We start from the raw sequence: 15157 nt of genomic DNA, 5'->3' as shown, positions 1-15157 counted from the left end.
AAATACTATGACGAAATTCAGATCGAAAAAATAAGACGAGGATGTTTACCCTCGTGAACTAACTTCCGGTTTTCACGGAGCTCCACCTGCTTCTGCAATCCGCTCCCAGCAAGCAAGTGCACTGTGACGAGTTGACTGCCAGAGACCTGAAAGTGAGAGCATTACTGTGCAGCACAGGCCAGCCAGGCCTCCCGAGTCCTGACTCCTGAGGAGATGATAGCACCACCAGGCACCCAGAGCAGACTGTGAGTGTACACTAATAACAATTGTGGTATATTACAATGACAGGAGGCCTCCTCTCCTCTCAGACCACCATCTGTCAAGAGCACACTGTGCAACTTACAGGCCTCCTCTGACCACTGCCAGTGGCATCCAGGGCACTGTGGATTACAGGCCATCCCTCAGAACACCGTCCAGAGCACTCTGCAGCTTTACAGACCACCGATCAAAGCACTGTGCAGCATTATTGGCCTCCTCAGACCATCCAGAGTGGCTAAATCTGTGTCTGTGAGTTTGTTAAAACCTTAATACCATAAATAATAAAATGATAGATTTTTTTTTTTGTTTACTCCAGAAGTATTTAATAGGTTTGGAAGTTCTAGAAGTTAATGCTTAAAGCGAAGTTCCACCCAAAAATGGAACTTCTGCCTTTCCGGTTCCTCCTCCCCTCCGGGAAGGGGGGAGCAAATACCTGTCTAATACAAGTATTTTGCTCCCACTTCTGGGCATATACCTATGCCACCCGCGGGTATCTACGCCACTTACCCCCCCCGCTGTATTCAGGGATACACGTGGGTCCCAGAAAACAGCAGGGACCAGTGGGATAGCGCAGCGCGAGTCGCGCATGCACAGTAGGGAACCAGGAAGTGAAGCCGCAAGGCTTCCTGATCACTTCCTGATTCCCCTAGCGAGGATGGTGGCAGCAGCACCCGACAGCCGAGGGACAGATCGGCTTTGGATGCTGACATCACTGGCGCCCTGGACAGGTAAGGTAGGTAGATATTTTAAAAGTCAGCAGCTGCAGTATTTGTAGCTGCTGACTTAAAAAAAAAAAAAATAAATAAATGGCGGAGCTCTGCTTTAAATAATGCATTACAATTTAACTAAACACATTCGATTTTATTTGACTAAAATGTACTGGAGATTTTAGTCGAATAAAATATGATGAGTAAAATGGGGCTAAAACTAAAAATGGCATTTTAGTCAAAGACTGTGACTAAAACACTTGCAAAAGACTAACATGGGACGAAAACTAAAATGCCATTTTAGTCCTAAGACTAAATCGAAATTTGCTGCCAAAATTAACACTGGTTCATGGTACTCTGTTGGAGATAGGGAATGCTGGATGTGGATCGTCTAGCGTTTAGATTCAATGTAAAGCTGGATAGATACATATCCAGGACAAGGCATTCTCAAGCATTTGTGGTGGGTGCTCTGGTGACACCATGGGGACAGTTCTATTTAATTTATGCCTTTCTTCTGCAATAGCTTCTACCTTGTCTGCTTTACAGGATACACTTAGAAAGGATTTCAGTGATTTTGATTGCACTGACCTGGCCCAGTAGAACATGGTACTCTGACATCATAAACTTGTCAGTGGGCGATCCATGGAGGCTGGCAGATGAACCAGACCTTCGATCACGGTGTCCGATTTTTTTTTTTTTCCAGTTTTCTTTACGATCGTTGGCTTTAATTGCATGGCTGTTTGAAGCCAGGGTCTTGAGAGACAAGGGTGTCTTTGACTGGGTTATTCCCACCCTTCTGAAAAATAGGAAGGTGATTAACTTGGAAGTCTTCTTTTGCATAGTATGAGGCATGAGGCTTCACCCTTGTAAGCACACTGTGGGCAGCATCCTGGCTTTTCTTCAAACAGTCTTGACCAGAGTCTGGCCCTGGGTTCCAAGTATCAAAGGACAGTTTTTGGTCCTGGTGGTTCTTTTTACAAAGACCCATTGTTTCTCATACCCTGGTATGTGCATTCATACAAGGTTTCATGCATATTCCACCGGTCATTGACTCGGTGGAACCTCAATTTAGGATGGATCACTCAGCTCCCAAATCTAGTAACTCTAACATCGGGCTTCTGCAGCTCAAGCTTGTAAGGCTGCTACCTGGTCCTTGCAGGCAGCTGTGTGAGATTCTCACCTGTTCTGTTTTGGTTCATTGGGTCTGTTGTCTTGTTGCCATCCCCTCATTTTCAGTGCTTTGAGACATCCCTATTGTAATGAATATGGAGATACCCTGTTGTACTGTGATGTACAATAGAGAAAATGGCTCATCTGCAAAATCTTTTTCTCTAAGTACATCACAGGAGATAGGGATCCCACCCTTTTTTCCTTTGTTGTTCATGGCTTGCTAGAAAACTGAAGATGTGTAGAGCTAGGGTGGGTTATGGGTGGATTATGCCTGAGCAAGGATTCCCATCTTTCTTTTGGCAGCGTCCATTCACTTGAAGGTGGCAGCAAAGTTGTGCAGCAGTCATTACTCAATAGAAGTGCTCACTGGTAACAATACATTATACTTCTACTTTTCATTACCATGACCATATTTGAAGCCAGGGGGTCTCCAAACTGTTCAGTACAAGGGTCCCATTGTATTTGTTTAAAAAATATTTGCGGGCCAAAAAAAAATCTGTTTTTATACATGAACAGTTCAAATTTAAATGAATATTTTAATTGTGGTATTTTTTGTATAATTCACTTTATATGACACCGAACAAAAGAGTCCCCATCAAAGTTCCCTATCAGAGTCACCCTTTACATTAGAGAACCAGATAAAATCTTTCAGTGGGCCGCAAGAGCATATTGTCCCACGGAGCATAGTTTTAGAGACCCCTAATCTAAACCAGTGGATAACATTTTTAAGACATGGTCGGCTCTGCTTTTTATACATTTTGTGAAGGCTGAGTTTCTTCATGGGCAACCCTGATGCAGGGAAGAACAGTTCTCATGAGTCATGTAGCCAACATACCTATACAGTGACCACTGTATCCTTAGGTGGAACTCAACCCTCCTATACTTTTGCAGCCAAAGATAGCATCATCATAGCCTCTATTTTAGATTTATAATTGCCATGATGCTGAACATGTGATAAACCCATGATGCCAGTCATTTGAGGGCTTGAAAGTTCAGTTGGGAGATGGCATAAGCACACTGGCAATGGAAGCATACCTTTAATGCAGCATTCACTGCACATGTGTTAGTAGGCAGAATGTAAATGAAAACACTGGGAGACAACATTGATATGTTTGAGGATTCAATACCATTTATTGACAATTTTGGGAAACCGGTAAATAAATGAGGCCTACACTGGCTTTAACCTTTTTATTATTTTTTTTTTTAACCTGCATTTAAAGGAAGAACATATTTGCTGGCTTCAAGTTGTGTGTTTTTTTTTTTTTTTTTTTTTGTGTTTGATCCTTGTCCCAGCATATGGGAATTAGAGGAAGGCTCCGGTACTTGTTTCAGAAGACTGATGGGCTAATTGTGCAAATTTTTGAATTGTGTAAGGTGCTTGATATATGGAAATACCCGATGGCATGTTTTAATATGTGACTGAAAGTTCACTAACACCAGTCATAACATCATGTTTACCTATATATCTGTCCTTGCTTTTCCTCTACAGGCCAGTACCCTTCAGCCCCAGCCTATCCAACCCAGACTCCCAATCCACAGTCTGTCTATCCACAAGCCATGCATCTTCCACAAGCTCCTCCCTACACAGATGCTCCTCCTGCCTATTCTGAGGTAACGTAGCACATCACTTTACAGGGACCACAGATGTATTTTGTAGGTGGAGAAATGATTGTGAATGAAATTACTGTATAAAATGTTTGTCTTTCTCATATTTCCAGGAAATCTGTGAAATACTTACTTGGGTTAAGGGGTTCCGAAAATACATTTTGTCATTGTAATTGCCATTTTTTTTTTTCCAATTCTATTTTTCTGCTTTTCTGCAGCTTTATCGCCAAGGGTATGTTCACCAACCTGCTCCTAATATGCCAACTCTCTCTGCCCCCTACCCTGGAACCTCCATGTATGTGCCAATGCCTCAAACAATGCCAGTAGCACAAATGGCTTCCTCTGTTCCCCTGGCTTACTACCCAATTGGACCTATGTATCCCCATGGCTCTACAGTCCTTGTGGAAGGTGGGTTTGATGCAGGCGCAAGGTTCGGTGCTGGAAGTAGTGCATCTGTGCCAGTAAGTATTCTCTTTTACTGTTTACTTTTATGTTGCCAAAACTGCTAGAAGAATGCTACAATCCTTCTCTTAACCAAAGCAAAAAAGTCTCATTAGCACAGAAATTAAACCAGTTTTTTTTTTTTTTTTTTTATGCCTGTGGTTACCACCGAAAGCTTCAAATTTCTGAAAATTGAGGGGCATATGTCTTGCATGTACTGTAACTAATTGTAAATAGTCCTTCTGGGGCAAATAGGCTGCTACTCCTGCTCTGTGAACTAGCATTGGGATCCATGGGACTTCTTACTATTTAAAGTGATTGTAAATTCTCGTTTGTTATTTTTATTGAAAAAAAAAAAGTTATAATTACCTGCTCTGTGCAGTGGATTTGCATAGAGCAGCCCAGATCTTCCTCTTGTTGGGTCCTTCTTCTGTGCTCCTGGCCCCTCCTGTTGAGTGCCCCCACAGCACGCAGATTGTTATGGGGGCACCTGAGTCGAGTCACAGCTCCCTGTGTCCATTCAGACACAGAGCTGCAGCCCGGCTCCTTTCTCTCCTAATTGGCTAGCCGACTTTGACAGCAGTAGGAGCCACTGGCACCACTACTGTGGCTCTGCCAATCAGGAGGGAGCGTCTCCGATTGCCGAGACACACGTGGACAAAGATGGGACTCAGATAAGTATTAGGGGGGCCGAGGGGGGCTGCTGCACACAGAAGGCTTTGTATCCTAATGCATTAAGATAAAAAACCTTTTGACTTTACAACCCCTTTTAACATAGTCATAAAAGTGTTTAAAGTGTACATGAGAATTTTTTTACTGAATTTAATTTTAATAAAAACACTGTGTCCCTCAAATTTATCTTCATTTAATAAATAATCCTTTGGAATTTTTAATTTTCTACATCTGGTAGCAGGACTGTTCTTGCAGTGCTCCTGCAATATGACAAATTGACCACTAAACGCGCACTATTGTTTCAGGGACCTCCTGTGGGTAAAAACAGCAAGTAATGCACACATGTGGTATCCCTATTCACATCAGGAGTGGGAGAATTTAACATTTTTTTGTGGGGAGTCCAGCAATGAAGGTTTAAACATGGACTGCCAGAAAGGTGAATATACAGTATCTCACAAAAGTGAGTGTACAGCTTGTATAACAGTGTAAATTTGCTGTCCCCTCAAAATAACTAAAAAAACAGCCATTCATGTCTAAACCGCTGGCAACAAAAGTGAGTACACCCCTAAGTGAAAATGTTCGAATTGGGCCCAATTAGCCATTTTCCCTCCCCGATGTCATGTGACTCGTTAGTGTTACAAGGTCACCGGTGTGTTTAAATTTGGTGTTATCGCTCTCACTCTCTCATACTGATCACTGGAAGTTCAACATGGCACCTCATGGCAAAGAACTCTGAGGATCTGGAAAAAATAATTATTCTACATAAAGGTAGCCTAGGCTATAAGAAGATTGCCAAGACCCTGAAACTGAGCTGCAGCACGGTGGCCAAGACCATACAGTGGTTTAACAGGACAGGTTCCACTCAGAACAGGCCTCGACCAAAGAAGTTGAGCGCACGTGCTCAGCGTCATATCCAGAGGTTGTCTTTGGGAAATAGACGTATGAGTCCTGCCAGCATTGCTTCAGAGGTTGAAGGAGTGGGGGGGGGGGGGGGGGGTCAGCTTCTCAGTGCTCAGACCATACGCTGCATACTGCATCAAATTGGTCTGCATTGCTGTTGTCTTAGTAGGAAGCCTCTTTTAACCACTTCAGCCCCGGAAGATTTGGCTGCTCAATGACCAGGCCATTTTTTGCGATTTGGCACTGCATCGATTTAACTGACAGTTGCAGTTAACACAGTTACCCAAACAAAATCAACGTCCTTTTTCCCCACAAATAGAGCTTTCTTTTGGTGGTATTTGATCATTTCTGTGGTTTTTATTTTTTGCGAAGAGCGACAATTTTGAAAAAAACGCTATCTTTTTTACTTTTTGCTATAATAAATATCCCGATTTAGTCAGTTTAGGCCAATATGTATTCTTCGACATATTTTTGGTAAAATAATTGCAATAAGCCTATATTGATTGGTTTGCGCAAAAGTTATAGCACCTACAAAATATGGGATAAGATTTATGGCATTTTTATTATTTTTTTTTTTTTTTTTTACTAGTAATGGCGGTGATCAACGATTTTTATCGGGACTGCGATATTGCGGTGGGTACACACTTTTGACACATTTTTGGGACTAGTGACAATTATACAGCAATCAGTGCTATAAAAATGCACTGATTTACTGTATAAATGTCACTGGCAGTGAAGGGGTTAACACTAAGGGGCGATCAAGGGGTTAAATATGTTCCCTCACTGTGTTCTAACTGGGGGGATAGGACTGACTAGGAGAGATGACAGACCGGTGTTCATAATCAGTATGAACACACGATCAGTCTCTTCTCCCCTAAGCGATCGCGGGTGCCCGGCGGTCATCACGCTCACCAGGCACTCGCATCGGTAGCGAGCCGAAGGCGCGCTCCATAGTGGCCAAAAGGCAAAGTGACGCAAGGTAACGTCGTTTTGCCCAGTGGAGCCAATCTGCTGCAGTAAAACTGCGGCGGCTGGTCTGGAAGCGGTTTAAGATGATGCACAAGAAAGCCTGCAGTTTGCTGAAGACATGCAGACTAAGGACATGGATTACTGGAACCATGTCCTGTGGTCTGATGAGACCAATATAACCTTATTTGGTTCAAATGGTGTCAAGCGTGTGTGGCAGCAGCCAGGTGAGGAGTAAGGATGAGCTCAGGCGTGTTCTCAACCCGCACGTGCAGAGCTGCCAGGAAGTCGGCACTGCACAGTGCTAATCGCAGGCAGTGAGACATTTTCCTGATCTGCAGCTGCAGAGATCGAGAAATGTCTCACTGCCTAAAATAGGAAAAAATGTAGCGCATGATAAGGAAAAATATTAATGTTGTAACATAATAAAGTCCATGAAGACACAAGTCCTTCAATACAATATGGTGAACAAAAAATATGTGCAAAAAAGTCTGTAGACCAAAAAGTACCTTTGATTAGCGCTGTGCAGTGCTGACTTCCTGGCAGGCTCTGCACGTGCGGGTTGTGAACACGCCTGAGCTCATCCTTAGTGAGGAGTACAAATACAAGTGTGTCTTGTCTACAGTCAAGCATGGTGGTGGGAGTGTCATGTGGTTGCATGAGTGCTGCTGGCACTGGGGAGCTACAGTTCATTGAGGGAACCATGAATGCCAACATGTACTGTGATATAGTGAAGCAGAGCATGATCCCCTCCCTTCTGAGACTGGGCCGCAGGGCAGTTTTCCCACATAAAGACCCCAAACAAACCTCTAAGACGACCACTGCCTTGCTAAAGAAGCTCAGGGTAAAGGTGATGACCAGGCATATCTCCAGACCTAAACCCTATTGAGCATCTGTGGGGCATCCTCAAACGAAAGGTGGAGGAGCGCAAGGTCTCTAACATCCACCAGCTCCGTGGTGTCGTCATGGAGATGTGGAAGAGGACTCCAGTGGCAACCTGTGAAGCTCTGGGGAACTCCATGCCCAAGAGGGTTATGGCAGTGCTGGAAAATAATGGTGGCCACACACAATGTTGACACATTTTCACTTAGGGGTGTACTCACTTTTGTTGCCAGCGGACATTAATGGCTATATGTTGAGTTATTTTGAGGTGACAGAAAATTTACACTGTTATACAAGCTGTACACTCACTACTTTACATTGTAGCAAAGTGTTATTTCTTCAGTGTTGTCACATGAAAAGATATAATAAAATATTTACAAAAATGTGAGGAATAGACTCCCTTTTGTGAGATACTGTAGCTCTTTTGTTGCAAGGATATCCCAGCTGGATTTATTTAAGCAAATTACAGGGTCACTTTAAAAAAGGCTGGATTGAAATAAAAAAGTGATCAGCGCAGCTTAATATTATAAATATAGATGATTTAGCACTGTGCAATAATCTGTGCAAAAATTGCTAAAAAATGCGACATTGCAAAAAAACGCTAAAGATGCTGTGCAAAATTGCTAGGTGCAAATATGAGCTTGTGCTCAAATAAAAAATGCTAATGAACGCTCATACTATAAATATATGTAGATGATTTAACACTGTGCGATAATCTGTGCAAAAATTGCGACTGCGCAAAAAAAAAAAAAAAAATGCTAAAGATGCTGTGCAAAATTGCTAAGTGCAAATATGAGCTTGTGTTCAAATAAATCCATACCAATGAATGCTCATGGCGCTTAGCAATTTTGCACAGCATCTTTAGTGGGTTTTTTTGCATATTTTTTAGCAATTTTTGCACAGATTATCGCACAGTGCTAAATCATCTACATATATTTATAGTATGAGCGTTCATTGGCATTGTTTTATTTGAGCACAAGCTCGTATTTGCACAGCGTTTTTTTGCACAGATTATTGCACAGTGCTAAATCATCTATATTTATAATATTAAGTTGCGCTGGTCACTTATTTATTTTATACCAATTTAGTGCACTCATACACTTAAGATCTAGCTGCAATTTATCAGAGTACTATAATTATACATTCACTTTGATAGAGCAAAGGACCTTACTTACATTAAATAGGTTGGATTGCCATCTGCTGTGAAGCCTCCATTCACCATGTGATCACTTATGTCATGACTGACATAGTGATCACTTGACTGGTATTTTATTGTCTTTTATTTAAAGTGGTTGTAAACCTCAGACATGAAATAAAACAAAGCCTATCTCTCTATAGTGTGTACTTTTCTCAATCCAGGGCACAGAGTGTCATTTTTGTCTGCTGCCTCATTCCTCTGCTATCTGTATGAGCTTTCCTGACAGCAAGGAAAAAAAAAGTGACACGGGAGGGAGCTCCAGAACACAACCTATGATTGATAGCCTCCGCTCTGTTCCTGTGTGCTGTGTAAAGGAGTGTTCCTTTCCTCTCAGAGCTCTCTTCACTGAGCTGGGCAGAGTGTAATTTTAATTCTCTGCCTCTTTTTTTTTTTTTTTTTTCTGACAGCTGACAATCTTTATAAATTCTGTACTTTGGCTTCTGATAAACGGGTACAACTAATGTAGACGGATTTGCTTCATCTCTGTGTCTCGCCTAAGGCCAGTCACTTCACTGGGTGTTTGTAATGTCGTATGACGTCGTCGACTTTGAGCAGTGATATCTGAATGATGCCTGCAGCTACAGGTATCATTCAGATATTTTCTTTTACAGCTGGTGATTCCCTTCACCATAAGAACAATCATAGCAGCTATTCAGCCGCTTGATTGTTCTTACAGCCGGCGGGAGGGGACGTCGTCAAACACCCCCCCCCCCCTTCCGCTGCCCTCCGGGGCTTCTCCTGGCTCGCCCCTGCGATCGGCAAGCCGGAGAAGGAACCAACTGGCCCTGGATGATGACTGTAGAGATTTCCGGCGGGCCAGAAGGTCCCCGAAATCTCTATGATTGTTCGAAGGCCGGGCGTTATGTTATGACGTTGCGCCCAGCCTCTGTATTTGAAAAAATGCTGCCGCTTTGGCTGGGAAGCCAGAATTGTGTGTTTTTTTTAAAAAAAATGTATTTCAGGCTTCCCAGCCTACAGGTGGGATCCTGGAGACTTGTTGACCCCAGATCTCACTGTGAAGAGGACCTGTCACACACTATTCCTATTACATGGGGTGTTAACATTCCTTGTAATATAAATAAAAGTGTTAAAAAGAAAGCATCAAACTAGAAAAATAAAAGTAAAATGACAATAAAAAAAAAAATTAAAGTGCCCCTGTCCCCAAGTGGTCGCTCGCAGAAGCGAATGCATATGTTAGTCGCACCCACATATGTAAACGCCATTCAAACCACACATGTGAGGCATCGTCGCGATGTTAGAGCAAGAGCAGTAATTCTAGCCCAAGACCTCCTCTGTAACTCAAAACATGTAATCTGTAAACATCTTTTTTTTTTTTTTTTTTACAAATAAAACACGTTTGAAAAATTGCTGCGCAAATACCGTGCAAGATAATAAATTGCAATGGCCGTCATTTTGTTCTGTCGAATTTTCCAGCAATAAAAATTATTTTTACATGTAGGAGAGAAATGTCAGAATTGGTCCGGTAGGCAAGTGGTTAAGACCAGGCCTTTTGTTACACTTTTTATTTACATGTAAAAATCTATTTTTTGCTAGCAAATTACTTTAAGACCAAGGCCTTAAATAATAAAATGGTGTGTGTTGCCGTTTTTATGTCACATGGTATTTGCGCAGTGATTTTCTTTTTTAAATGCAATTTTTACACTTTTTTTATTTTAATGCACAAAAACACAATGTAAAACCCCATGGTAACAAAAAATATGATATTATCCCAAGTAAATAGATACCAAACATGTCACACTGATCGGAAAATTCACAGTGATACCTCACGTGTGGTGTGATCACTGTGCGTGTGTGGGACTGATGCGTATGTTTGCCTTTGCGCGTGAGCACAAGGGCGCTTTCAAATGTTGTTTTTACACTGTCCCTTTTTAATTTTTTTTTTTTTTAATCACTTTCATTGTTAACACAGGGAATAAAAATATCCCCTGTGATAGCAATAGGCATCGGCGGGTACTCAATCAGTCCCCAGATCTCTCCTCTACCCTTCAAAGCTTCAGATCATACCAAGATCGGTATGATCCGATGCCTTTTTCAAACCACTAAGGCTTTGTGTACATCCAGTGAAACCGGAAGTGATGAAATGCTTATTGCTTCCAGTTTCCTAGGCCATAGAGCTGATCGGAGCCGTTACAAATTGAACAACTGAACACTCGGGTCTCCCTTCCCTCTTCTTTTAAAAGCAATCCAGCTGCTAATTGGCCACTAGGATTGCTTTTGTAAGAAAGCTGACCGCCGGCTGAAAAAAACGATATCGTGATGATACGTACGGCTGCAGGCATTATCCCGGTGTAACTACTCAAACTCCAGTGACCTATCGGTATGTCTCTGGTTGTCAAGTGGTTAAAAACCATTTTAAAGACAAGTGCACTTTAAGAACCCTTTTGCCTCCTTCCCTTGACCTAACCTAACTTACCCCACCCCCTCAGCAGATGCATATTTACTTTGATCCAACAGCCACGGTTCCGCTATTTACATCCAGTACTGCAAGTTTTCCATTTCCGTGCCTGTGCAGTAGTGCCACATAGATTTCTGTGGGGGTCATGTCCCAATGCTTGAGGGTTTCGCGAAAACAGAGTTGTATGTTTTTCTTCCTAGAGTTTTCACTAAAAAAGTGTGGCCCTTTCACCAAGAGATGCTGTAGTGTGTAAATTACATATTAGATAACAGCAGAAGAGACAGTTGTGCTGTTCTTATTCCTTTGTAAATCACATTCGCTGTAAACCTGTTCAGAAGCATTTTTCATGTTTTTTTTCTCTTTCTTTTTTAGCCACCACCACCTGGCTGTCCTCCAAATGCAGCCCAGCTGGCAGCCATGCAAGGTGCCAATGTTGTGGTTACACAAAGAAAAGGCAATTACTTCATGGGTGGCTCGGACGGAGGTTACACCATGTGGTGAGAAGGATTCTGAGGCACGGAAGGGGGGCATAAAGAAGCGGCATAAAAAAAAAAAAAATCTAAATAAAGCGGGCTAACTCTTTTATACAACGAATGACATCTCACTGCGTGAGCACTTCCCACAACGTTCTGCTTTAGAATATTAACCCAAGATAGAATACAGGATGTTTAGACACAAGTTGAAGTGGGATGTCTGCTCGGTGCTTTCTGTACTCCTGTTATAGGAAAAGGAGGTCCATTAAAGTAAAATAAAATACAAAATATATATATACAGTTAAAGCTTAGCATCCCCTTTATACCACTTCCTACCTCCTGCACATACCTTCATCTTTTTATTGTAAGTGAACAGGCGTTCTTCAAGATAACCTGAGGTCTTGGCAGATTGTTGACTCGGGCTGGAAGATTACTGTTAATGGGACATAATAGCTACATAAAGGGCAAAAAGTAAATATTGTGCACATATATGAAGAGTGTTCTTTAATACTGGTACATCTATTTTAAATTCTGTAAACATTTTTGTTAAATCTAAATTCCTTGTGCTAGTGCTGACAAGAACGGACAGTAATCCAGTACAGCATCATCACAGATATTGAACTTTTGAGGATACTGATATTTTGCAGTAGTACTTCACTTAGTACATGTTAGAGCATCTTTTCAAAAGGAACTTGTGGTTAACTGTCCGCATACAATATGTATCTGAGTCAGGTCTCAGTATTCCTTTATAGAAGATGTGATGACCAGATGTAGTCTCTGGGTGTAATTGTTCGCACTGGCACAGTGTTTTTTTTTTTGACAAAGTTAATGTCACTGTTTAAAGTACATTTCTGTACTGGTTGCCAAGGAGAAAACTACCTTTTGGAAACATTTGTATGCGTCAAAGCAAGAGTAATGTAATGCTGCATGTTTCATATGTGAAGAGTTGAAGGATGATCAATAAAAAATGCAAAGAGGTGCTTTAATCCTTTATTCGATTTTTAAATAATAAAAAGGTAATTTGAGAATAAATTATTATTTGGAATGGTTTTTTGCCAGCAGACTACTGGTTTCTGAGAATTTGCACTGTCACTTAATAACTGGGGTTCTTTAACTTATTTTCCCAGTCAAAGCTGTAAAAAAAAGTTATGGGAACACCGCCTTACATATCAAATGTCAGTGCTAAGAATTGGCATAATCTGCCTACAGTCACTAGTCAGGCAGGTTTGAATCTGGTTGTTGTGAGGAAGTAATACCGCTTTTTAGTACTAACACCTTTCAGGCACCCTTTGCTGCTGCGCTGTCATACACAATGTGTGAAATGTCCATTCGCATGTGTCAAGCATATTGTATCTATACTCAAACAGTTCAGTGCAGGATGCTGCATGCTAGGGTTTTGTTATATTTGGCAATAAACAAAATGTCAGTGAGCGCCGATACCCAAAGCCACTTTAGAATACACGTGTATAGCGTATGCTTAGGTCATTTAATGATCATCAAACAGGCATTCCCCTAATCAATGTATGCACACATGTATCATTTACAGTTAGCACTGCTTTCATTTACCAAGCAAATGCTTAAAGGATAAGTTCATCTTTTGTAACATGTTACACCATATTCAGGGTGATCCCCTGTTTTGGCATCGAGCGGGTGATATTCTCCCCCTGTTCGCTGCCACAATCTAAAGAAAACATGGACGTGCAGGGCTCTTCCTGCCCGGCCACGTCATTCATTCACAGTTTTCTGCAAATGAATGAACTACAACTACCAACAGCCTTTGCAGTTGCTGGCTTGTAGTTCATTGATTCTTCTTATCAGTGTAAAACTGCCTGCCTGTACGATGTATGGGCAGACAGCGCACGCTGACAGTCTGCAGGAGACCAGCTTGGCATCAACAATCTGCTAATCGCTGGTAACATGCTCTACATGCACCTTTTAAAAAAACTAAAAATAGTAAATGCACTTTTTTTTTTACATGCAAAAAATATGCATTTTTTTTAAGTGAACTTATCCTTTAATTCTAGGGGAAATACAGTAATAGCAATCAGCAGGAAAGTTCAGCTTGGCCAATCAATTTTTCTCCCAGAGATTATTCAGCTGGAGGTGTCTGCTCACGTTTTGAAGGTGTCAAACTAAGTGATTCTCTAATGTGTATTTTTTTTTTTTTTTTCGGAACAGGAAATATCAGGTTGGTTAAGTAAAGAGCAAAAAAGATTATTTTCATATATTTACCTTATTTCATTGTATGCTTATGTGCATGTCTGCAAGACTTGCAGTTCCACAGCTACCAGGCAGCCACAGATTAACCACACCTACTTTGCTTTATAAAATGTGATTTGTTCATTAACGTAAAGCAGATTCTGAGTTCAAGGAGCAAAAAACATTTCAGAGTATTCATGTAGACTACCTTAATTTAATAAATCTGTGTGTACTATGAAGGAATAAAATGACTGCAGAAAGATTTTTGTTTAGCAGTTATTTTAATTAATTTGCAATACATAACTCCTGCTCCATATACATTTACATATGCTTTCCTGTCTTTCCAATGTTACTTTTTCATTGCCTGGATGGGTCAGCATAAGCATTACACTCTGAATGCAATAAAGTTAAATGTATGTAGTTTTGATGAATGTGCTTGTGTTTAACGTGTTGTACTTTTTAAGGCATATTGAATGCTTGTAACGTGAGAGTTTATCAACTTTTAAAAGGGCCTCAAAAAATTTGTACTGTATTTCCAAAAAGTTGATCATAAAAGGGACTCTGTACATTTTTTTTTTTTTCATTAAAGTACAAAATAATAACCCAACAAATACATCCTCTGGTGCCACATCTTGGCTTTAGACTATATGACCTTCTCAGCATGCCAAGGTAGCACCTTGAAAAGCCCAAATTCCTGAATAAGGGGCAAGCTTGCTTGCTTTTCACCCCACAATGCAGTGCTAGATGTCTGAGCTACCAATAGCCAGAGTCGAGAACTGTCACACGTGGGGGAAGTCTGTCCTTTTGTAAATACTTGTATGTGATAGTATTTGCGTGTATGTGACTGGTACTCATGTTTGCTATTCAGGAGGCTCCAATGCTGCACTAGTGAGTAGGGAAAGCAGTCGGAAGTCAGCATGTGGCCGAAGAGAATGTGGAATATACTGCTGCAGTTTTACCTTGCTTATTATGACCATATAAGAGGTGTGCTTTAAATTACAGTAAAAATCACTTCCTTTATATGAATAGGAATACTATATGTGTAAAGGGGTTTGAATGAATGTGATCTGTAAAGACACTTCTCTCTCTGTGCCTCTTTTCCTTGACTTTAGTTTGTTTGCATGCCACTCCTGCTGTGTTCATGAGGGAGATTTAGGGCTTGTTCACACAGAACCGCATGCTGTAAGTTTTTAGGGCCAGTGAGGCTTCAGTGCGATATGTTTTCAGTGCACCATATTTTTTACTTTTTTTTTTTTTTTTTCTTCACACA

At 41.2% G+C, this 15157-nt stretch overlaps 1 protein-coding gene across 1 annotated transcript in view; it reads left to right on the top strand.

The window, feature by feature from the left end:
• DAZAP2 (DAZ associated protein 2) overlaps nucleotides 1-12164 on the top strand; it is a 40146-nt gene extending 27982 nt beyond the window's left edge. The window contains exons 2-4 of the mRNA XM_073613710.1: nucleotides 3625-3746; nucleotides 3959-4201; nucleotides 11588-12164. Of these exons, the coding sequence (XP_073469811.1) occupies nucleotides 3625-3746; nucleotides 3959-4201; nucleotides 11588-11716 (494 nt within the window). The 3' untranslated portion in view covers nucleotides 11717-12164. The remainder of the gene's footprint in view (nucleotides 1-3624; nucleotides 3747-3958; nucleotides 4202-11587) is intronic.
• The last annotated feature ends 2993 nt before the right edge of the window (nucleotides 12165-15157 follow it).

Source organism: Aquarana catesbeiana, linkage group LG02, assembly GCF_042186555.1.
Source record: "Aquarana catesbeiana isolate 2022-GZ linkage group LG02, ASM4218655v1, whole genome shotgun sequence".
Lineage (NCBI taxonomy): Eukaryota > Metazoa > Chordata > Amphibia > Anura > Ranidae > Aquarana > Aquarana catesbeiana.
This window is presented reverse-complemented; position numbering and strand designations above follow the sequence as displayed.